Source organism: Oncorhynchus nerka, linkage group LG6 (genome assembly GCF_034236695.1).
Source record: "Oncorhynchus nerka isolate Pitt River linkage group LG6, Oner_Uvic_2.0, whole genome shotgun sequence".
In the NCBI taxonomy this organism is placed as follows: domain Eukaryota; kingdom Metazoa; phylum Chordata; class Actinopteri; order Salmoniformes; family Salmonidae; genus Oncorhynchus; species Oncorhynchus nerka.
The window spans coordinates 4,107,123-4,132,740 of record NC_088401.1 but is presented as its reverse complement, the minus strand read 5'-3'; the positions used below and the strand labels follow the sequence as shown (position 1 = coordinate 4,132,740).

General features: G+C 44.9%; 1 protein-coding gene across 2 annotated transcripts in view; it reads right to left on the bottom strand.

Moving 5' to 3' along the window:
• The window catches only part of LOC115131010 (procollagen-lysine,2-oxoglutarate 5-dioxygenase 2-like), a 153,453-nt gene that overhangs the window by 85,566 nt on the left and 42,269 nt on the right, over positions 1-25,618 (bottom strand). For both annotated transcript variants that reach the window (XM_065019225.1, XM_065019226.1), the window contains exons 2-5: positions 19,212-19,303; positions 18,922-19,058; positions 9,348-9,511; positions 2,179-2,291 (exon numbers count right to left, since the gene is read on the bottom strand). In XM_065019225.1, the coding sequence (XP_064875297.1) occupies positions 2,179-2,291; positions 9,348-9,511; positions 18,922-19,058; positions 19,212-19,303 (506 nt within the window). The remainder of the gene's footprint in view (positions 1-2,178; positions 2,292-9,347; positions 9,512-18,921; positions 19,059-19,211; positions 19,304-25,618) is intronic.

Sequence of the window (25,618 nt, the reverse complement as noted above, 5' to 3'; positions counted from 1 at the left end):
CCTCTGTAAGGGACCAGGTATATAACCTACCCTCTGTAAAGGGACCAGGTATATAACCTACCCTCTGTAAAGGGACCAGGTATATAACCTACCATCTGTAAAGGGACCAGGTATATAACCTACCCTCTGTAAAGGGACCAGGTATATAACCTACCCTCTGTAAAGGGACCAGGTATATAACTGTAAAGGGTCCAGGTATATAACTGTAAAGGGTCCAGGTATATAACTGTAAAGGGTCCAGGTATATAACTGTAAAGGGTCCAGGTATATAACTGTAAAGGGTCCAGGTATATAACTGTAAAGGGTCCAGGTATATAACTGTAAAGGGTCCAGGTATATAACTGTAAAGGGTCCAGGTATATAACTGTAAAGGGTCCAGGTATATACCTGTAAAGGGTCCAGGTATATACCTGTAAAGGGTATGGGTATATAACTGTAAAGGGTCCAGGTATATAACTGTAAAGGGTCCAGCTATATAACTGTAAAGGGTCCAGGTATATAACTGTAAAGGGTCCAGGTATATAACTGTAAAGGGTCCAGGTATATAACTGTAAAGGGCCCAGGTATATAACTGTAAAGGGTCCAGGTATATAACTGTAAAGGGTCCAGGTATATAACTGTAAAGGGTATGGGTATATAACTGTAAAGGGTGCAGGTATATAACTGTAAAGGGTCCAGGTATATAACTGTAAAGGGTATGGGTATATAACTGTAAAGGGTCCAGGTATATAACTGTAAAGGGCCCAGGTATATAACTGTAAAGGGTCCAGGTATATAACTGTAAAGGGTCCAGGTATATAACTGTAAAGGGTCCAGGTATATAACTGTAAAGGGTCCAGCTATATAACTGTAAAGGGTCCAGCTATATAACTGTAAAGGGTAAGGGTATATAACTGTAAAGGGTCCAGGTATATAACTGTAAAGGGTCCAGCTATATTACTGTAAAGGGTATGGGTATATAACTGTAAAGGGTCCAGGTATATATAACTGTAAAGGGTGCAGGTATATAACTGTAAAGGGTGCAGGTATATAACTTTAAAGGGTCCAGGTATATAACTGTAAAGGGTCCAGGTATATAACTGTAAAGGGTCCAGGTATATAACTGTAAAGGGTATGGGTATATAACTGTAAAGGGTCCAGGTATATAACTGTAAAGGGTATGGGTATATAACTGTAAAGGGTATGGGTATATAACTGTAAAGGGTAAGGGTATATAACTGTAAAGGGTCCAGGTATATAACTGTAAAGGGTATGGGTATATAACTGTAAAGAGTATGGGTATATAACTGTAAAGGGTAAGGGTATATAACTGTAAAGGGTCCAGGTATATAACTGTAAAGGGTCCAGGTATATATAACTGTAAAGGGTATGGGTATATAACTGTAAAGGGTATGGGTATATAACTGTAAAGGGTAAGGGTATATAACTGTAAAGGGTCCAGGTATATAACTGTAAAGGGTATGGGTATATAACTGTAAAGGGTCCAGGTATATAACTGTAAAGGGTCCAGGTATATAACTGTAAAGGGTCCAGGTATATAACTGTAAAGGGTCCAGGTATATAACTGTAAAGGGTCCAGGTATATAACTGTAAAGGGTATGGGTATATAACTGTAAAGGGCCCGGGTATATAACTGTAAAGGGTATGGGTATATAACTGTAAAGGGTCCAGGTATATAACTGTAAAGGGTCCAGGTATATAACTGTAAAGGGTATGGGTATATAACTGTAAAGGGCCCGGGTATATAACTGTAAAGGGTATGGGTATATAACTGTAAAGGGTACGGGTATATATATAACTGTAAAGGATCCAGCTATATTACTGTAAAGGGTATGGGTATATAACTGTAAAGGGTCCAGGTATATAACTGTAAAGGGTATGGGTATATAACTGTAAAGGGTCCAGGTATATAACTGTAAAGGGTCCAGGTATATAACTGTAAAGGGTCCAGGTATATAACTGTAAAGGGTACGGGTATATATAACTGTAAAGGGTCCAGCTATATTACTGTAAAGGGTATGGGTATATAACTGTAAAGGGTCCAGGTATATAACTGTAAAGGGTCCAGGTATATAACTGTAAAGGTCAGGTTTAATTTGGCAGATGATTTACAGTACCATGAGTGCTTACATTAGCACCACACTTCAACCAACATAGCCACACAGGACCTATACTCACCCTCTGAAAAGAGTCCAGGTATATTTTGGTGTAGAATAGCTGATCGTCATCGTTCTCGTGAAGGTTCCACTGCTCGACAATCTTGTTCACATACGGGGCGTAACCGATGACGCCTAGGAGTTAAAACCAGATGGAGTTAAAACCAGATGGAGTTAAAAGCAGATTTAGTTAAAACCAGATTGAGCTAATACATTGGGTCCTATAAAACAAAATATAGGGTGGTGATTGTGTAGTGTAGGGTGTAGTGTACAGTGTAGTAAATTGTGTGGTAAATGGTATTTTATAGGGTGTAGTATATGGTGTAGTGTAGGGTGTAGTACAGGGTGTAGTGTAGGGTGTATTATAGGGTGTATTGTGGTATAGGGTGTAGTGTATGGTATACTATAGGGTGTAGTATATGGTGTAGTGTAGGGTGTAGTACAGGGTGTAGTGTAGGGCGTGCTTTTACACCTGCATTGTTTGCTGTTTGGGGTTTTAGGCTGGGTTTCTGTACAGCACTTTGAGATATCAGCTGATGTACGAAGGGCTATATAAATAAATTTGATTTGATTTGATTGGTGTACTATAGGGTGTAGTATGTGGTGTACTATAGGGTGTAGTATGTGGTGTACTATAGGGTGTAGTGTGTGGTGTACTATAGGGTGTAGTATGTGGTGTACTATAGGGTGTAGTATGTGGTGTACTATAGGGTGTAGTATGTGGTGTACTATAGGGTGTAGTATGTGGTGTACTATAGGGTGTAGTACAGGGTGTACTATAGGGTGTAGTGTGTGGTGTACTATAGGGTGTAGTATATGGTGTACTATAGGGTGTAGTATGTGGTGTACTATAGGGTGTAGTATGTGGTGTACTATAGGGTGTAGTACAGGGTGTACTATAGGGTGTAGTGTGTGGTGTACTATAGGGTGTAGTGTAGGGTGTACTATAGGGTGTAGTGTAGGGTGTACTATAGGGTGTAGTATGTGGTGTACTATAGGGTGTAGTATGTGGTGCACTATAGGGTGTAGTATGTGGTGTACTATAGGGTGTAGTATGTGGTGTACTATAGGGTGTAGTATGTGGTGTACTATAGGGTGTAGTATGTGGTGTACTATAGGGTGTAGTATGTGGTGTACTATAGGGTGTAGTGTGTGGTGTACTATAGGGTGTAGTGTAGGGTGTACTATAGGGTGTAGTGTAGGGTGTACTATAGGGTGTAGTATGTGGTGTACTATAGGGTGTAGTATGTGGTGTACTATAGGGTGTAGTACAGGGTGTACTATAGGGTGTAGTGTGTGGTGTACTATACGGTGTAGTGTAGGGTGTACTATAAGGTGTAGTGTAGGGTGTACTATAGGGTGTAGTATGTGGTGTACTATAGGGTGTAGTATGTGGTGCACTATAGGGTGTAGTATGTGGTGTACTATAGGGTGTAGTATGTGGTGTACTATAGGGTGTAGTATGTGGTGCACTATAGGGTGTAGTATGTGGTGTACTATAGGGTGTAGTATGTGGTGTACTATAGGGTGTAGTGTGTGGTGTACTATAGGGTGTAGTACAGGGTGTACTATAGGGTGTAGTGTGTGGTGTACTATAGGGTGTAGTATATGGTGTACTATAGGGTGTAGTATGTGGTGTACTATAGGGTGTAGTATGTGGTGTACTATAGGGTGTAGTACAGGGTGTACTATAGGGTGTAGTGTGTGGTGTACTATAGGGTGTAGTGTAGGGTGTACTATAGGGTGTAGTGTAGGGTGTACTATAGGGTGTAGTATGTGGTGTACTATAGGGTGTAGTATGTGGTGCACTATAGGGTGTAGTATGTGGTGTACTATAGGGTGTAGTATGTGGTGTACTATAGGGTGTAGTGTGTGGTGTACTATAGGGTGTAGTACAGGGTGTACTATAGGGTGTAGTGTGTGGTGTACTATAGGGTGTAGTATATGGTGTACTATAGGGTGTAGTATGTGGTGTACTATAGGGTGTAGTATGTGGTGTACTATAGGTGTAGTACAGGGTGTACTATAGGGTGTAGTGTGTGGTGTACTATAGGGTGTAGTGTAGGGTGTACTATAGGGTGTAGTGTAGGGTGTACTATAGGGTGTAGTATGTGGTGTACTATAGGGTGTAGTATGTGGTGCACTATAGGGTGTAGTATGTGGTGTACTATAGGGTGTAGTATGTGGTGTACTATAGGGTGTAGTATGTGGTGTACTATAGGGTGTAGTATGTGGTGTACTATAGGGTGTAGTATGTGGTGTACTATAGGGTGTAGTGTGTGGTGTACTATAGGGTGTAGTATGTGGTGTACTATAGGGTGTAGTACAGGGTGTACTATAGGGTGTAGTGTGTGGTGTACTATAGGGTGTAGTGTAGGGTGTACTATAGGGTGTAGTGAAGGGTGTACTATAGGGTGTAGTATGTGGTGTACTATAGGGTGTAGTATGTGGTGCACTATAGGGTGTAGTATGTGGTGTACTATAGGGTGTAGTATGTGGTGTACTATAGGGTGTAGTATGTGGTGTACTATAGGGTGTAGTATGTGGTGTACTATAGGGTGTAGTATGGGGTGTACTATAGGGTGTAGTGTGTGGTGTACTATAGGGTGTAGTGTAGGGTGTACTATAGGGTGTAGTGTAGGGTGTACTATAGGGTGTAGTATGTGGTGTACTATAGGGTGTAGTATGTGGTGCACTATAGGGTGTAGTATGTGGTGTACTATAGGGTGTAGTATGTGGTGTACTATAGGGTGTAGTATGTGGTGTACTATAGGGTGTAGTATGTGGTGTACTATAGGGTGTAGTATGCGGTGTACTATAGGGTGTAGTATGTGGTGTACTATAGGGTGTAGTATGCGGTGTACTATAGGGTGTAGTATGTGGTGTACTATAGGGTGTAGTATGTGGTGTACTATAGGGTGTAGTATGTGGTGTACTATAGGGTGTAGTATGTGGTGTACTATAGGGTGTAGTGTGTGGTGTACTATAGGGTGTAGTATGTGGTGTACTATAGGGTGTAGTATGTGGTGTACTATAGGGTGTAGTATGTGGTGTACTATAGGGTGTAGTATGTGGTGCACTATAGGGTGTACTATAGGGTGTAGTATGTGGTGTTGTAAAGGGTATTTTATATGATGACCTCTGGTCATGATGACCTCTGGTCCTTTTGTCTCTTCCTCTAGCATATTTACCACAGCTGTAAAGTAACCAACCCTGGTCATGATGACCTCTGGTCCTTTTGTCTCTTCCTCTAGCGTATTTACCACAGCTGTAAAGTAACCAACCCTGGTCATGATGACCTCTGGTCCTTTTGTCTCTTCCTCTAGCGTATTTACCACAGTTGTAAAGTAACCAACCCTGGTCATGATGATCTCTGGTCCTTTTGTCTCTTCCTCTAGCATATTTAACACAGCTGTAAAGTAACCAACCCTGGTCATGATGACCTCTGGTCCTTTTGTCTCTTCCTCTAGCGTATTTAACACAGCTGTAAAGGAACCAACCCTGGTCATGATGACCTCTGGTCCTTTTGTCTCTTCCTCTAGCGTATTTACCACAGCTGTAAAGTAACCAACCCAACCCTGGTCATGATGACCTCTGGTCCTTTTCTCTCTTCCTCTAGCGTATTTACCACAGCTGTAAAGTAACCAACCCTGGTCATGATGACCTCTGGTCCTTTTCTCTCTTCCTCTAGCATATTTACCACAGCTGTAAAGTAACCAACCCTGGTCATGATGACCTCTGGTCCTTTTGTCTCTTCCTCTAGCGTATTTACCACAGCTGTAAAGTACCCAACCCTGGTCATGATGACCTCTGGTCCTTTTCTCTCTTCCTCTAGCGTATTTACCACAGCTGTAAAGTAACCAACCCAACCCTGGTCATGATGACCTCTGGTCCTTTTCTCTCTTCCTCTAGCGTATTTACCACAGCTGTAAAGTAACCAACCCTGGTCATGATGACCTCTGGTCCTTTTGTCTCTTCCTCTAGCGTATTTACCACAGCTGTAAAGTAACCAACCCTGGTCATGATGACCTCTGGTCATGATGACCTCTGGTCCTTTTCTCTCTTCCTCTAGCATATTTACCACAGCTGTAAAGTAACCAACCCAACCCTGGTCATGATGACCTCTGGTCCTTTTGTCTCTTCCTCTAGCGTATTTAACACAGCTGTAAAGTAACCAACCCTGGTCATGATGACCTCTGGTCCTTTTGTCTCTTCCTCTAGCGTATTTACCACAGCTGTAAAGTAACAAACCCTGGTCATGATGACCTCTGGTCCTTTTGTCTCTTCCTCTAGCGTATTTAACACAGCTGTAAATTGCAGGGTTGGGTATGTCGTTTGTCAGTAATTTTTTTGGGGGGGAGGGGAGAACAACTATTCACACACCCAGAATGGACATGCAGGGGAAACGCTGCTCGGAGACAGAGGGGAGAAATTACTTCCAGTAAAAATCACTATATACAGAGACGTAGACTGGTGATGTTAGTATGAATGATGTCATACAGAAGGCAGTTCAATGGGGATTAGTATGAATGATGTCATACAGAAGGCAGTTCAATGGGGATTAGTATGAATGATGTCATACAGAAGGCAGTTCAATGGGGACAGTATGAATGATGTCATACAGAAGGCAGTTCAATGGGGATTAGTATGAATGATGTCATACAGAAGGCAGTTCAATGGGGATTAGTATGAATGATGTCATACAGAAGGCGGTTCAATGGGGATTAGTATGAATGATGTCATACAGAAGGCAGTTCAATGGGGATTAGTATGAATGATGTCATACAGAAGGCAGTTCAATGGGGACAGTATGAATGATGTCATACAGAAGGCAGCTCAATGGGGATAGTATGAATGATGTCATACAGAAGGCAGTTCAATGGGGATAGTATGAATGATGTCATACAGAAGGCAGATCAATGGGGATTAGTATGAATGATGTCATACAGAAGGCAGCTCAATGGGGATAGTATGAATGATGTCATACAGAAGGCAGTTCAATGGGGACAGTATGAATGATGTCATACAGAAGGCAGCTCAATGGGGACAGTATGAATGTAATAAAAAAAGAGTGATGAAAGCGTGATTAGTGAGAGCTTTGTATACTTCAAATTCTACCTTGGAAACTCTGCATCATTCCCCTGCATGTCTATATGTCTGTCTGTTGTGTTTTTTTTTAATAGGGTACGATCCAGCCCCAAAATAATATTTACAGAAATGATCATCGCGAGCAGACTGTGTGTGGGCCTTGGGCCATGGGCCTTGTCTGGCTCTGGAAGATAGCCTACTGTCAATGTGGTGTCTGAACCATGAATCAAACGGGAGTCTGTTCAAGGTTGTTTAGCCGGCAAAAAGATGATGAATTAATTTAACTTTTGCAGAATCTGCAATTGATCTAATCATTAGTGATGAGGGGCAAAATATAAAGTTACATATCGGATATTATTTCTGACAATATTGCCCCAAAAGTCCAGGATTTTTTCGTTCATAGCTTGTTCTCCATCTTATTTAGGGTCCCTGCTGATTTTTTACCAAACATTAGCCCATTACAAACCGACAACTGTTTTTTATTTTTTATTTTGCAAATGTATAAAGAACCTCAACAAAAATACCTTATTTACATAAGTATTCAGACCCTTTGCTATGACACTCAAAATTGAGCTCAGATGAATCCTGTTCCCATTAATCATCCATGTTTCTACAACTTGATTTGAGTCCACCTGTGGTAAATTTAATTGATTGGAAATGATTTGGAAAGGCACACACCTGACTATTTAAGATCCACAGTTAACAGGAGGTGGTGTGATGGTGCTTTTCTGGTGACACTTAACCAGCATGGCTACCACAGCATTCTGAAGCGATACACCATCCCATCTGGATTGGGACTGTCATTTGTTTTTCAACAGGACAATGACCCAACACACCTTCAGGCTGTGTAAGGGCTATTTGACCAAGAAGGAGAGTGATGGAGTGGTACATCAAATGACCTGGCCCACACAATCACCCGACCTCAACCCAATTGAGATGATTTGGGATGAGTTGGACCACAGAGTGAAGGAAAAGCATCCAACAAGTTCTCAGCATATTTGGGAACTCCTTCAAGACTGTTAGAAAAGCATTCCAGGTGAAGCTGGTTGAGAGAATGCCAAGAGTGTGCAAAGCTGTTATCAAGGCAAAGTGTGGTCACTTTGAAGGATCAAAAATCTAAAATATATTTTGATTTGTTTAACACTTTTTTGGTTACTACATGATTCAATATGTGTTATTTCATAGTGTTGATGTCTTCAATATTATTCCACAATGTAGAAAGTAGTTAAAATAAAGAAAAACCCTGGAATGAGTAGGTGTGTCCAAACTGTTGACTGGTACTGTATATAAAAATATAAAATAAAATAGAAAATAAGTTATCTGGGTTCCTCTAAACTCTGGGGTGTAAAGGAATGTTCTCTGGTGTAAAGGAATGTTCTCTGGTGTAAAGGAATGTTCTCTGGTGTAAAGGAATGTTCTCTGGTGTAAAGGAATGTTCTCCGGTGTAAAGGAATGTTCTCTGGTGTAAAGGAATGTTCTCTGGTGTAAAGGAATGTTCTCTGGTGTAAAGGAATGTTCTCTGGTGTAAAGGAATGTTCTCCGGTGTAAAGGAATGTTCTCTGGTGTAAAGGAATGTTCTCTGGTGTAAAGGAATGTTCTCTGGTGTAAAGGAATGTTATCTGGTGTAAAGGAATGTTATCTGGTGTAAAGGAATGTTATCTGGTGTAAAGGAATGTTCTCTGGTGTAAAGGAATGTTCTCTGGTGTAAAGGAATGTTCTCTGGTGTAAAGGAATGTTCTCTGGTGTAAAGGAATGTTCTCCGGTGTAAAGGAATGTTCTCTGGTGTAAAGGAATGTTCTCTGGTGTAAAGGAATGCTGTCTGATGTAGAGGAATGTTCTCTGATGTAAAATAATTACCATTGAGTTCTCTGGGTTCTCTGGGGTTAAATGAAATGCTACTCTAATGGCAATTTCCCCCAGAGAGAGACAGATAACCACACCAGACCAGAACTTGACCCTAGCTAGAACCAAAGCTAACACTTGACCCCTGCATCATAAGTCCAACATAAACCTACTAAGACCATAGATAGGTCTAGGTGATATCCAATCAGTAAACATCATCTCCCATGATGCCCCAGCAGTGTGACAACATTCTGAACCCACCTCCTGAGTTGAGAAAGCGCTTGCCGCTGCGGACAGAGGGGTATTTCTCCTGTAGGCGTTTATCAGGCCAGATCAGACCATCGGCGGCAAACAGAACCTTGTGATTGGCTTCCTGGAACTTCCTGAGGATTTCTTCAGGTCCCCCGGCAAAGAGAAGATCATAACTGGAGAGGGGGGGAAAGAGGAGAGAGAGAGAGATCGAGGGAGGAGACAGAGAGGGGGGAGAAGGAGAGGAAGTGAGGAGACAGAGAGGGGGAGAAAGGGAGGGAAGGGGAGAGAGGGGGGGTGAGAGGGGGAGGGGGGAGAAAGAAAGAGAGAGAGAGAGAGAGAGAGAGACAGAGAGACAGAGAGAGAGAGAGAGAGAGAGAGAGAGACAGAGAGAGAGAGACAGAGAGAGAGAGAGAGAGAGAGACAGAGACAGAGAGAGAGAGACAGAGAGAGAGAGAGAGAGACAGAGAGAGAGAGAGAGACAGAGAGAGAGAGAGAGAGAGAGAGAGAGAGAGACAGAGAGAGAGAGACAGAGATAGACAGAGAGAGACAGAGAGAGAGAGACAGAGAGACAGAATGTTCAGACATTTTCTGACTTGTTTTATACCCTATTTGACAGCGTTTCCCAAACTCGGTCCCGGGGACCCCAAGGGGTGCATATTTTGGCTGATTCAAATAATAAACTAATCATCAAACTTAGATTATTTGAATCAGCTGTGTAGTGTAGTGCTAGGGCAAAAAACAAAACGTTCAGCCCAGGACCGAGTTTGGGAAATAGGCCCCAGCTCCTCCTAAACTCATCTTATCTATTCTAACTGTTGGCCACTCCTAGCAACTAGAAATCTAGATCTAAAAATCCAACATTCTTCAAGCAAACATCACATTCAAAGGAATTTAGGAAATCATTTAGTCTGAGAAGAATGCACACGCACACACGCGCACACACACACACACACACGCACACACACACAGGCTACATATAAACAGCAAACTAACACCAACACAAATCGAATTAACACGCCAGATGCATCAATCCTCATAACCAGTCAACCATGAGTGTGATATCATATAAGCAAACAGGAAACCGCTTACCCAGAAGTGGCGCTCCTAGTGGCCAGAGACTTTAATGCAGGGAAACTTAAATCAGTAATACCTCATTTCTATCAACATGTTAAATGCGCAATCGGAGGGAAAAAAATTATAGATCACTTGTACTCCACACACAGAGACGAGTACAAAGCTCTCCCTCACCCTCCATTTGGTAAATCTGACCACAACTCTATCCTCCTGATTCCTGCTTAAAAGCTAATCTTAACCTCTTACATTCTAACCACATGAACGTACTATATTCCTGGCATGAGTAGCAGGGCGCTGAAATGTTGCGCGATTTTTAACAAAATGTTCAAAAAAAGTAGAGGGTAGGAGCAACTAGTTAAAGCAGGAAGCACCAGTGACTTGGTCTAAAAAAAAATTGTCAGATGTAGCAGATGCTAAATTACAGGACTGCTTTGCTATCACAGACTGGAACATGTTCCAGAATTCTTCCGATGACACCACATCAGTCACTGGCTTTATCAATATGTGCATCGAGGACTGTACGTACATTCCCCAACCAGAAGCCATGGATTACAGGAAACATTCGCACTGAGCTAAAGTGTAGGGTAGAGCTGCCGCTTTCAAGGTGCGGGAGTCTAACCCGGAAGCTTACAAATCATCAGTGCCTTCTGTATGACATCATTCATACTGTCCCCATTGAACTGCCTTCTGTATGACATCATTCATACTGTCCCCATTGAACTGCCTTCTGTATGACATCATTCATACTGTCCCCATTGAACTGCCTTCTGTATGACATCATTCATACTAATCCCCATTGAACTGCCTTCTGTATGACATCATTCATACTAATCCCCATTGAACTGCCTTCTGTATGACATCATTCATACTAATCCCCATTGAACTGCCTTCTGTATGACATCCTCCTGATTCCTGTTTACAAGAAGCAAAAAATGAAAGCAGGAAGCAGCAGTGAATCAGTCTGTAAAAAAAGTGGTCAGATGAAGCAGATGCTAAACTACAGGATTGTAGTCCCTGTGACCAAGAACACGGAGGGATGCTAAACTACAGGATTGTAGTCCCTGTGACCAAGAACACGGAGGGATGCTAAACTACAGGATTGTAGTCCCTGTGACCAAGAACACGGAGGGATGCTAAACTACAGGATTGTAGTCCCTGTGACCAAGAACACGGAGGGATGCTAAACTACAGGATTGTAGTCCCTGTGACCAAGAACACGGAGGGATGCTAAACTACAGGATTGTAGTCCCTGTGACCAAGAACACGGAGGGATGCTAAACTACAGGATTGTAGTCCCTGTGACCAAGAACACGGAGGGATGCTAAACTACAGGATTGTAGTCCCTGTGACCAAGAACACGGAGGAGGAAGCTAAACTACAGGATTGTAGTCCCTGTGACCAAGAACACGGAGGGATGCTAAACTACAGGATTGTAGTCCCTGTGACCAAGAACACGGAGGGATGCTAAACTACAGGATTGTAGTCCCTGTGACCAAGAACACGGAGGGATGCTAAACTACAGGATTGTAGTCCCTGTGACCAAGAACACGGAGGGATGCTAAACTACAGGATTGTAGTCCCTGTGACCAAGAACACGGAGGGATGCTAAACTACAGGATTGTAGTCCCTGTGACCAAGAACACGGAGGGATGCTAAACTACAGGATTGTAGTCCCTGTGACCAAGAACACGGAGGGATGCTAAACTACAGGATTGTAGTCCCTGTGACCAAGAACACGGAGGGATGCTAAACTACAGGATTGTAGTCCCTGTGACCAAGAACACGGAGGGATGCTAAACTACAGGATTGTAGTCCCTGTGACCAAGAACACGGAGGGATGCTAAACTACAGGATTGTAGTCCCTGTGACCAAGAACACGGAGGGATGCTAAACTACAGGATTGTAGTCCCTGTGACCAAGAACACGGAGGGATGCTAAACTACAGGATTGTAGTCCCTGTGACCAAGAACACGGAGGGATGCTAAACTACAGGATTTGCTTTGCTTTATCACAGACTGTAATATGTTCCAGGGGATTCTTCCGATGACATTGAGGAGAACACCACATCAGCCACAGGCTTTATCAATAAGTGCATTGAGGACGTCGTCCCCACAGTGACTGTACGTACAGACCCCAATCAGAAGCCATGGATTACAGGCAACATTCGCACGGATGCTTATAAGAAATCCTGCTATGCCCTCCAACGAACCATCAAATAGGCAAAGTGTCAATACAGGGCTAAGATTGAATCATACTACACCAGCTCCGATGCTTGTCTTATGTGGCAGGGCTTGCCAACTATTACAGACTACAAAGGGAAGCACAGCCGTAAGCAGCCCAGTGACACAAGCCGACCAGATGAGCTAAATCAGTTCTATGCTCGCTTCGAGGCAAGCAACACTGAGGCATGCATGAGAGCATCAGCTGTTCCGTTGTGAACACTCTCCGTAGTAACACCTTTAAACAGATCAACATTCTCAAGGCTACGGGGCCAAACGGATTACCAGGACGTGTGCCCGGGGCATGTGCTGACCAACTGGCAGACCAACACACATTTTCAACATATCCCTGATTAAGTCTGTAATACCAAAATGTGTCAAGAAGACCACCATAGTCCCTGTGACCAAGAACACGGAGGCAGCCTGCCTAAATGACTACAGACCTGTAGCACTCACGTCCGTAGCCATCAAGTGCTTTGAAAGGCTGGTAATGGCTCACATCAAAACCATTATGCCAGAAACCCTAGACCCACTGCAATTTGCATTTGCATTCCACCCAAACCTATCCACAGATGATGCACTCTCTATTGCACTCCACACTGCCCTTTCCCACCTGGACAAAAGGAACACATACGTGAGAATGCTATTCATTCACTACAGCTCAGTGTTCAACACCATAGTCCCCTCAAAGCTCATCACTAAACTAAGGATCCTGGGACTAAACACCTCAGGACTGCAACTGGATCCTGGACTTCCTGTCGGGCCGCACTTAGGTGATGAGGGTAGGTAGCAACACATCCGCCATGCTGATCCTCAACACTGGAGCCCCTCAGGGGTGCGTGCACAGTCCCCTCCAGTTCATCCACGACTGAAAGGCCAAGCACAACTCCAACACCATAATTAAGTTTGCAGACAACACAACAGTGGTAGGCCTGATCACCAACAACAAAGAGACAACCTATAGGGAGGAGGTCAGAGACCCAGCCGGGTGGTGCCAGAATAACAACCTATCCCTCAACGTAACCAAGATTAAGTTGTGGACTACAGGAAAAGGAAGACCGAGCACGCCCCCATTTTCACCGACGGGGCTGTAGTCGAGCAGGTTGAGAGCTTCAAGCTCCTTGGTGTCCACATCACCAACAAACTAGAATTGTCCAAACACACCAAGACAGTTGTGAAGAGGGCACGACAAAGCCTATTCCCCCTCAGGGAACTAAAAAGATTTGGCATTGGTCCTGAGATCCTCAAAAAGTTCTACAGCTGCAACATCGAGAACATCCTAACCAGTTGCATCACTGGAACATAGAACACCACTGGTCCTATTCATAGAACACCACTGGTCCTATTACCATCTCTCTGATAGAACACCACTGGTCCTATTACCATCCCTCTGATAGAACACCACTGGTCCTATTACCATCTCTCTGATAGAACACCACTGGTCCTATTACCATCTCTCTGATAGAACACCACTGGTCCTATTACCATCCCTCTGATAGAACACCACTGGTCCTATTACCATCTCTCTGATAGAACACCACTGGTCCTATTACCATCTCTCTGATAGGACACCACTGGTCCTATTACAATCTCTCTGATAGAACACCACTGGTCCTATTACCATCTCTCTGATAGAACACCACTGGTCCTATTACCATCTCTCTGATAGAACACCACTGGTCCTATTACCATCCCTCTGGTAGAACACCACTGGTCCTATTACCATCCCTCTGATAGAATGGATTGGTTGATGGATTGGTTGAGGTGTTCAAGGCATCAGAGTGACAAGCCTCCTCACTGCTGATTGGTCAGTACAGGGGAGCGAGATCCTTATTTTTTTCAATTCAAGGACTTTATTGTCATAGGAAACATATGTTAACATTGCCAAAGCAATGCTTCTGGGCTGATGGCTGTTGCAGAGGGGGAGGGGGAGTTGCGTGACCTTGGGTCTTTTATGGCCCTGACTCTGGAAGGCTGTCAGCTTGTGAAATGATGAGACAGGGCCACCTGTTAGACATTCTTATAATAATGCTATAAACATACTTTTATTTAAAGACAGTTTTTTTTACTATTCAGGGACCTAATCTCAAACACTCATGAAAACTGCTGTATGGCTGACCAAATGATTGTCTACACAAAATAATGAGTTATATAAGATATATGAATGAAATTAAAGCGTTTTAAAAAAGGTGACATTTGGGAGGCTTTGGGACAACAGGGGATGCCTAAGCCTTGTTATGGATACGAGACTATAAAGATTGGTATACGACATCAGGGGATGCCTAAGCCTTGTTATGGATACGAGACTATAAAGATTGGTATACGACATCGGGGGATGCCTAAGCCTTGTTATGGATACGAGACTATAAAGAATGGTATACGACATCAGGGGATGCCTAAGCCTTGTTATGGAGACGAGACTATAAAGAATGGTATACGACATCAGGGGATGCCTAAGCCTTGTTATGGAGACGAGACTATAAAGAATGGTATACGACATGGGTGTATACTTCTGTTTCAAAGAAACACTCTGTGTGACCCTGATTTAGCAGTAAATTAAAAGACTTCAAATCCAATGTTATTCACATGCACTGAATAGAACATGTGTAGACCTTACAGTAAAATGTTTACTTCCGAGCCCCTAACCAACAATGCAGTTTTAAAAAATACGGATAAGAAATAAAAGTAACAAGTAATTAAAGAGCAGCAGTAAAATAACAATAGCGAGACTATAGGGGGGTACCGGTACAGAGTCAATATGTGGGGGGGCACCGGTTAGTTGAGGTAATATGTACATGGATAGAGGAAGTGACTATGCATAGATGACAACAGAGAGTAGCAGCATTGTAAAAGAGAGAGGGGGGGGGGGTTAACAACCCTCCAGGCAAGCTTCAATGCCATACAACTCTCCTTCCGTGGCCTCCAATTGCTCTTAAATACAAGTAAAACTAAATGCATGCTCTTCAACCGATCGCTACCTGCACCTACCCGCCTGTCCAACATCACTACTCTGGACGGCTCAGACTTAGAATACGTGGACAACTACAAATACTTAGGTGTCTGGTTAGACTGTAAACTCTCCTTCCAGACCCATATTAAACATCTCCAATCCAAAGTTAAATCTAGAATTGGCTTCCTATTTCGCAACAAAGCATCCTTCACTCATGCTGCCAAACATACCCTTGTAAAACTGACCATCCTACCAATCCTCGACTTTGGCGATGTCATTTACAAAATAGCCTCCAATACCCTACTCAACAAATTGGATGCAGTCTATCACAGTGCAATCCGTTTTGTCACCAAAGCCCCATATACTACCCACCATTGCGACCTGTACGCTCTCGTTGGCTGGCCCTCGCTTCATACTCGTCGCCAAACCCACTGGCTCCATGTCATCTACAAGACCCTGCTAGGTAAAGTCCCCCCTTATCTCAGCTCGCTGGTCACCATAGCATCTCCCACCTGTAGCACACGCTCCAGCAGGTATATCTCTCTAGTCACCCCCAAAACCAATTCTTTCTTTGGCCGCCTCTCCTTCCAGTTCTCTGCTGCCAATGACTGGAACGAACTACAAAAATCTCTGAAACTGGAAACACTTATCTCCCTCACTAGATTTAAGCACCAACTGTCAGAGCATCTTATAGATTACTGCACCTGTACATAGCCCACCGATAATTTAGCCCAAACAACTACCTCTTTCCCAACTGTATTTAATTAATTAATTTATTTTGCTCCTTTGCACCCCATTATTTTTATTTCTACTTTGCACATTCTTCCATTGCAAAACTACCATTCCAGTGTTTTACTTGCTATATTGTATTTACTTTGCCACCATGGCCTTTTTTGCCTTTACCTCCCTTCTCACCTCATTTGCTCACATTGTATATAGACTTGTTTATACTGTATTATTGACTGTATGTTTGTTTTACTCCATGTGTAACTCTGTGTCGTTGTATGTGTCGAACTGCTTTGCTTTATCTTGGCCAGGTCGCAATTGTAAATGAGAACTTGTTCTCAACTTGCCTACCTGGTTAAATAAAGGTGAAATAATAAACAATTGGTTAGATGTTCAGGAATCTTATGGCTTGGGGGCCGTTCGCACTACCCTCTGTGGTGCCTTGCGGTCGGAGGCCGAGTAGTTGCCATACCAGCAAGTGATACAACCAGATGCTCTCGATGGTGCAGCTGTAAAACTTTTTTGAGGATCTCAGGACCCATGCAGGACCATTTTCAGTCTACTGAGGGGGAATGTTTTTTTTCATTGCTCCACTGCAGCCCCGTCGATGAGAATGGCTCGGTCCTCCTTTTCCTGTAGTCTACAACTTAGTCTTGATCAAATTGAGGGAGAGGTTGTCGTCCTGGCACCACACTACTAGGTCTCTGGCCTCCTCCCTATAGGCTGTCTCATCGTTGTCGGTGATCAGGCCTACCACTGTTGTCTCTTCGGCAAACTTGATGAAGGTGTGGGAGTCGTGCCTGGCTATGCAAGTCATGAGTGAACAGGGAGTACAGGAGGGGACTGAGCACGCACGCCTGAGGGGCCCCTGTGTTGAGGATCAGCATGGCAGATGTGTTGTTACCTACCCTTACCACCTGGGGGCGGCCCGTCAGGAAGTCTGGGATCCAGTTGCAGAGAGAGGTGTTTAGTTCTAGGGTCCTTAGCTTATTGATGAGCTTTGAGGGCACTATGGTGAAGAACGCTGAGCTGTAGTTAATGAATAGCATTCTCATATAGGGGTTCCTTTAGTCCATGTGAGAAAGGGCAGTGTGGAGTGCAAAAGTGATTGCATCATCTAAGGATATTTTGGGGCGGTATACAAATTGGAGTGGCTCTAGGGTTTCTGGGAGAATGGTGCTGATGTGAGCCATGACCAGCCTTTCGAAGCACTTCATGGCTACAGACGTAGCCCTAATCCTACTGGTCAGCCAGCCAGTAGCCCTAACCCTACTGGTCAGCCAGCCAGTAGCCCTAACCCTACTGGTCAGCCATACAGCAGCCAGTCAGTATCCCTAACCCTATTGGTCAGCCATTCAGCAGCCAGCCAGTAGCCCTAACCTTAGCCCTACTGGTCAGCCGTACAGCAGCCAGCCAGTAGCCCTAACCCTACTGGTCAGCCAGCCAGTAGCCCTAACCCTGCTGGTCAGCCAGCCAGTAGCCCTAACCCTATTGGTCAGCCATACAGCAGCCAGCCAGTAGCCCTAACCCTATTGGTCAGCCATACGGCAGCCAGCCAGTAGCCCTAACCCTACTGGTCAGCCAGCCAGTAGCCCTAACCCTACTGGTCAGCCGGACAGCAGCCAGCCAGTAGCCCTAACCCTACTGGTCAGCCGTACAGCAGCCAGCCAGTAGCCCTAACCCTGCTGGTCAGCCAGCCAGTAGCCCTAACCCTATTGGTCAGCCATATAGCAGCCAGCCAGTAGCCCTAACCTTAGCCCCTAACCCTTGCCTTACTGATCAGCCAAACAGTCATAATGTGGAGGTAAGTGAATCTTCACACTATTGGCTGATTGCAAGAGGGCTGAGGGTTCGTTTGGTTAATTACAGGAGGGGTTAGTGTTTGTTTGGCTAAGTGCAGGAGGGTTTAGGGTTTGTTTGGCTAACTGCAGGAGGGGTTAGTGTTTGTTTGGCTAACTGCAGGAGGGTTTAGGGTTTGTTTGGCTAATCGCAGGAGGAGATTGTTTAAGGGACATCTGTGTCCAATATGGAGGAACTGGAAGCTGTAACCTCTCCCTGATCCCACAGCCTTAGTGGTCAGATTCCAGTACAACACATCTTCCAGGAAAACAAGGTACTGAATGCTGTTTTAGACAGCTGTTTTAGACTGTCTACAGGCAGTACCCCCAGGTCAACCTACCTGTCTACAGACAGTACCCCCAGGTCAACCTACCTGTCCACAGACAGTACCCCCAGGTCAACCTACCTGTCTACAGACAGTACTACACCAGGTCAACCTACCTGTCTATAGACAGTACCCCCAGGTCAACCTACCTGTCCACAGACAGTACTACCCCAGGTCAACCTACCTGTCTACAGACAGCACCACCAGGTCAACCTACCCGTCTACAGACAGTACCACCAGGTCAACCTACCTGTCTACAGACAGCACCACCAGGTCAACCTACCTGTCTACAGACAGCACCACCAGTTCAACCTACCTGTCTACAGACAGCACCACCAGGTCAACCTACCTGTCTACAGACAGTACCACCAGGTCAACCTACCTGTCTACAGACAGTACTACCCCAGGTCAACCTACCTGTCTACAGACAGCACCACCAGGTCAACCTACCTGTCTACAGACAGCACTACAAGGTCTTCTTGGTCAGTCAGTGCCTCCATGGCCTCCTTCAGTAGTCTCACCTTCTGTCCTCCTCCGATGGAGCGCCCCACATCCCCACCCCTCCACTCCTCTCCCATGCCCAGCACCTGTAAGAGGGTCACATCAGGTCAGGGGTCAATGTGGTATATCTCAAATAGAGAGACAATGTCTAGTCAATGTGGTAGATCTCAAATAGAGAGACAATGTCTAGTCCATGTGGTAGATCTCAAATAGAGAGACAGACGGTGCTTGGTCGTTACCTTGATAGTGTAGTTGAAGTAGTTGGCTGACTGCATGAATCGGAGATAACCATCTGTTTCCTCTGTGGCAACAGTTAGGACCAACAACTTCTCTGGAAAGAAAAGAAAAATAAACATTGAACCAGATCAATAGATGTGTAATCATAATCATACCGACAGACATTCATCACTTTTAGTGTTTCGATGTCTGGACATGTCAATGGTTTACCCAATTGCAGGGCAGGCCTTTCGTTCTTACCATAGTGAAATGTTTGGATAAGAAAAAAAAAGAAACCATTTTATTGCCCCGACTTCTGGCCTCCATTTAAAGAAACAGCTTCATGAAAATATACATGTTGTTTTATCCCTATAAAGTAGTGGGTATCCCGTTCCTCCCACCATGATCCTAACCGAACCACAGACCTCTGTCAACACATTGATGACTGCCTGGTTCAGCACCGCTATAGGATGTCTTCATGTACAGACAGTTCAGCTAAATATAACATGGTTCATTTGCATATGAAAGCATATTTCTAGACAGTAGAATTAAAAATGTTAAGATAAACAGTCATGTTTCATTCTTGGGTTGAACTTAAGGGAAGGAACCCAAGTTCCCAGACCTCCATGTTCAAGTTCTCAGACCTCCAAGTTCAAGTTCTCAGACCTCCAAGTTCTCAGACCTCCATGTCCTCAGACCTCCATGTCTTCAGGCCTCCATGTCCTCAGACCTCCAAGTTCTCAGACCTCCAAGTTCTCAGACCTCCAAGTTCTCAGACCTCCATGTCCTCCGAGCTCCATGTCCTCAGACCTCCATGTCCTCCGAGCTCCATGTCCTCAGACCTCCATGTCCTCAGACCTCCATGTCCTCAGGCCTCCATGTCCTCAGACCTCCAAGTTCTCAGACCTCCATGTCCTCCGAGCTCCATGTCCTCAGACCTCCATGTCCTCAGAGCTCCATGTCCTCAGACCTCCATGTCCTCCGAGCTCCATGTCCTCAGACCTCCATGTCCTCAGGCCTCCATGTCCTCAGAGCTCCATGTCCTCAGAGCTCCATGTCCTCAGACCTCCAAGTTCAAGTTATCAGAGCTCCATGTCCTCAGACCTCCATGTTCTCACACCTCCATGTTCTCAGACCTCCATGTCCTCCGAGCTCCATGTCCTCAGACCTCCATGTCCTCAGGCCTCCATGTCCTCAGACCTCCATGTTCTCAGACCTCCATGTCCTCAGAGCTCCATGTTCTAAGACCTCCATGTCCTCAGACCTCCATGTCCTCAGACCTCCAAGTTCAAGTTATCAGACCTCCATGTCCTCAGGCCTCCATGTCCTCAGAGCTCCATGTTCTCAGACCTCCATGTCCTCCGAGCTCCATGTCCTCAGACCTCCATGTCCTCAGGCCTCCATGTCCTCAGACCTCCATGTTCTCAGACCTCCATGTCCTCAGAGCTCCATGTCCTCAGACCTCCATGTCCTCAGACCTCCATGTCCTCAGAGCTCCATGTCCTCAGACTTAATGTCCTCAGACCTCCATGTCCTCAGACCTCCATGTCCTCAGACCTCCATGTCCTCAGAGATCCATGTCCTCAGACTTAATGTCCTCAGACCTCCATGTCCTCAGACCTCCATGTCCTCAGAGCTCCATGTCCTCAGAGCTCCATGTTCTCAGACCAGGAACAGGCAGAGGGAGGGAGGGATGAAACCAGGGCTAAGAAGAGGGAGGCTCAGACCGCTATTACATACATTTCCCTCCTGAGGCCATACAGAAATCAGCGTTACAGCTGTACAGGAAGTTTAGCCGGTTAACAGCTCTGATCGTCAATCATCTGTGGGGTTTGCGGAAACAGTCCCAGAGAAATGTTACGAAAACATTCCCTGAGTGGATGGAGCAATGTTCATAATCGCAAATACTGTATTAAAACCGCTGTGTTTCTAGGGGGAAGGGAGAGGGAATCTTAGTGTCACGCCCTGGCCTTAGTTATCTCTGTTTTCTTAATTATTTTGGTTAGGTCAGGGTGTGACATGGGGGATTTATGTGTTTTTTCTGGCCTAGGGGTTTTGGATGTTTATGGGTCTGTTTCCTTTCTAGATAGTTTTGTATGTCTATGGTTGCCTAGATTGGTTCTCAATTAGAGGCAGCTGTCTGTCGTTGTCTCTGATTGAGAACCATATTTAGGCAGCCATGTTCTGTGGGTATTTTGTGGGTGATTGTCTTCTGTCTTTGTGTCATTGCACCAGATAGGACTGTTTCGGGTTTTCACATGTTTTGTATTGTGTAGTGTTCTCGTGTATGGTCTTTATTAAACATGTTGAACTCGAACCACGCTGCATTTTGTTCCTCCTCTCCATCGGCGGCAGAAAACCGTTACACTTAGTTAGCACATAGATGTGTCACACAACTTTCCAAAACAAAAACACACCAACTGGAACTCAGTGGAAAACATTTTGATTACAAAAAATACACATCACTTTCTGAGTGTTTGTAAAACTACAGTAGGTTGAGTTCTGATTAGTAAAGCAACAAACAAACAACCAAGAAATAGTTCAAATCGTAGGATGTTCATTAGGTCTAGTTTACGTGGAGGAAATAACATGCTCCTTGTCACATCCCCCCCAAAAATGAAGGAGAGCCGCACACACTAGGAGCTCAGAAGCAAAAATATTTATGTCCAATCAGGGTGCGACATCCTGCCAGCTAAAGTGTCCTCTCAATCTGTAACGTTTAATAAGCTTAATAACTGTCATGTTAGCCTAATAACTGTCATGTTAGCCTAATAACTGTCATGTTAGCCTAATAACTCTCATGTTAGGCTAATAACTGTCATGTTAGCCTAATAACTGTCATGTTAGCTTAATATAACGGTCCTGTTAGCCTAATAACTGTCATGGTAGCCTAATAACTGTCATGTTAGCTTAATATAACGGTCATGTTAGCCTAATAACTGTCATGTTAGCCTAATAACTGTCATGTTAGCTTAATATAACGGTCCTGTTAGCCTAATAACTGTCATGTTAGCCTAATAACTGTCATGGTAGCCTAATAACTGTCATGTTAGCCTAATAACTGTCATGTTAGCCTAATAACTGTCATGGTAGCCTAATAAATGTCATGTTAGCTTAATAACTGTCATGTTAGCTTAATAACTGTCATGTTAGCTTAATAACGGTCATGTTAGCCTAATAACTGTCATGTTAGCTTAATAACTGTCATGTTAGCTTAATAACTGTCATGTTAGCCTAATAACTGTCATGTTAGCTTAATAACTGTCATGTTAGCTTAATAACTGTCATGTTAGCCTAATAACTGTCATGTTAGCTTAATAACTGTCATGTTAGCCTAATAACGGTCATGTTAGCCTAATAACTGTCATGTTAGCTTAATAACTGGCACATTAGCTTAATAACTGTCTCGTTAGCTTAATAACGTTCATGTTAGCTTAATAACTGTCATGTTAGCTTCATAACTGTCATGTTAGCTTAATAACTGTCATGTTAGCTTAATAACTGTCATGTTAGCCTAATAACTGTCATGTTAGCTTAAAAACTGTCATGTTAGCTTAAAAACTGTCATGTTCGCCTAATAACTGTCATGTTAGCTTAATAACTGTCATGTTAGCCTAATAACTGTCATGTTAGCTTAATAACGGTCATGTTAGCCTAATAACTGTCATGTTAGCTTAATAACTGTCATGTTAGCTTAATAACTGTCATGTTAGCTTAATAACTGTCATGTTAGCTTAATAACTGTCATGTTAGCTTAATAACGGTCATGTTAGCCTAATAACTGTCATGTTAGCTTAATAACTGTCATGTTAGCTTAATAACTGTCATGTTAGCCTAATAACTGTCATGTTAGCTTAATAACTGTCATGTTACTCAGCTGGTTACTCAGCAATTCCCTCACCCTGGTCTGGCCTGGTCTACCTTGGTCTGGCCTGGTCTACGATGGTCTGGCCTGGTCTACCCTGGTCTGGCCTGGTCTACCTACACTTATCTTCCCTGGATTGGCCTGGTCTACCCTGGTCTGTTCTGGTTATGTCTGGCTGTCTAGTCTGTTGTCTGGCTGTCTAGTCTATCATCTTGCTGCCTGGTCTGCTTTCTGGCTGTCTAGTCTGCTGTCTGGCTGTCTAGTCTGCTGTCTGGCTGTCTAGTATGTTGTCTGGCTGTCTAGTCTGTTGTCTGGCTGTCTAGTCTGCTGTCTGGCTGTCTAGTTTGTCTAGTCTGTTGTCTGGTTGACTAGTCTGTTGTCTGGCTGACTAGTCTGCTGTCTGGCTGTCTAGTTTGCTGTCTGGCTGTCTAGTCTGTTGTCTGGCTGTCTAGTCTGTTGTCTGGCCGTCTAGTTGTTGTCTGGCTGTCTAGTTTGTTGTCTGGCTGTCTAGTATGTTGTCTGGCTGTCTAGTCTGCTGTCTGGCTGTCTAGTCTGCTGTCTGGCCGTCTAGTTTGTCTAGTCTGTTGTCTGGTTGACTAGTCTGTTGTCTGGCTGACTAGTCTGCTGTCTGGCTGTCTAGTTTGCTGTCTGGCTGTCTAGTCTGTTGTCTGGCCGTCTAGTCTGTTGTCTGGCCGTCTAGTCTGTTGTCTGGCTGTCTAGTTGTTGTCTGGCTGTCTAGTATGTTGTCTGGCTGTCTAGTCTGTTGTCTGGCTGTCTAGTCTGTTGTCTGGCTGTCTAGTTTGTTGTCTGGCTGTCTAGTCTGTCTAGTCTGTTGTCTGGCTGTCTAGTCTGTCTAGTCTGTCTAGTCTGTTGTCTGGCTGTCTAGTTGTTGTCTGGCTGTCTAGTTTGTTGTCTGGCTGTCTAGTTTGTTGTCTGGCTGTCTAGTCTGTTGTCTGGCTGTCTAGTTTGTTGTCTGGCTGTCTAGTTGTTGTCTGGCTGTCTAGTCTGTCTAGTCTGTTGTCTGGCTGTCTAGTATGTTGTCTGGCTGTCTAGTCTGTTGTCTGGCTGTCTAGTCTGTTGTCTGGCTGTCTAGTTTGTTGTCTGGCTGTCTAGTCTGTCTAGTCTGTTGTCTGGCTGTCTAGTCTGTCTAGTCTGTCTAGTCTGTTGTCTGGCTGTCTAGTTGTTGTCTGGCTGTCTAGTTTGTTGTCTGGCTGTCTAGTTTGTTGTCTGGCTGTCTAGTCTGTTGTCTGGCTGTCTAGTTTGTTGTCTGGCTGTCTAGTTGTTGTCTGGCTGTCTAGTCTGTCTAGTCTGTTGTCTGGCTGTCTAGTTGTTGTCTGGCTGTCTAGTTGTTGTCTGGCTGTCTAGTCTGTCTAGTCTGTTGTCTGGCTGTCTAGTCTGTTGTCTGGCTGTCTAGTTTGTTTTCTGGCTGTCTAGTCTGTTGTCTGGCTGTCTAGTCTGTCTAGTCTGCTGTCTGGATGTCTAGTCTGTCTAGTCTGCTGTCTGGCTGTCTAGTCTGTCTAGTCTGCTGTCTGGCTGTCTAGTCTGTCTAGTCTGTTGTCTGGCTGTCTAGTCTGTTGTCTAGGATGTCTAGTCTATTCTCCGGCTGCCTAGTCTGTCTAGTCTGTTGTCTGGCTGTCTAGTCTGTTGTCTGGCTGTCTCTGTGTCTGGCTCCCTGCTCTGCTCATGTCTTGGCTAGAGAAATGAGGGAGGGAGAGGGGGATGGAGTGGTGGGGAGTTGGAGTGATAGGGGGATAGAGTGGTGGGGAGTTGGAGTGAGAGGGGGATAGAGATGGAGTGGTGGGGGAGTTGGAGGGAGAAGGGGAGTTGGAGGGAGAGGGATAGGGTGATAGAGTGGTGGGGAGTTGGAGGGAGAAGGGGTGGAGTGGTGGGGAGTTAGAGGGAGAGGGGATAGAGTGGTGGGGGAGTTGGAGTGAGAGGGGATAGAGTGGTGGGGGAGTTGGAGTGAGAGGGGGAGTTGGAGGGAGAGGGAGAAGGGGTGGAGTGGTGGGGGAGTTGGAGGGAGAGGGGGATAGAGATGGAGTGGTGGGGAGTTGGAGGGAGAAGGGAGTTGGAGGGAGAGGGATAGGGTGATAGAGTGGTGGGGAGTTGGAGGGAGAAGGGGATAGAGTGGTGGGGAGTTGGAGGGAGAGGGGAGTTGGAGGGAGAGGGAGAAGGGGTGGAGTGGTGGGGGAGTTGGAGGGAGAAGGGGATAGAGTGGTGGGGGAGTTGGAGTGAGAGGGGAGTTGGAGGGAGAGGGAGAAGGGGTGGAGTGGTGGGGGAGTTGGAGGGAGAAGGGGTGGAGTGGTAGGGAGTTGAAGGGAGAGGGGGTGGAGTGGTGGGGGAGTTAGAGGGAGAGGGGATAGAGTGGTGGGGGAGTTGGAGTGAGAGGGGAGTTGGAGGGAGAGGGAGAAGGGGTGGAGTGGTGGGGGAGTTGGAGGGAGAAGGGGTGGAGGGTAGGGGAGTTGAAGGGAGAGGGGTGGAGTGGTGGGGGAGTTGAAGGGAGAGGGGCGTTGGAGGGAGAGGGAGAGGGGATAGAGTGGTGGGGGAGTTGGAGTGAGAGGGGAG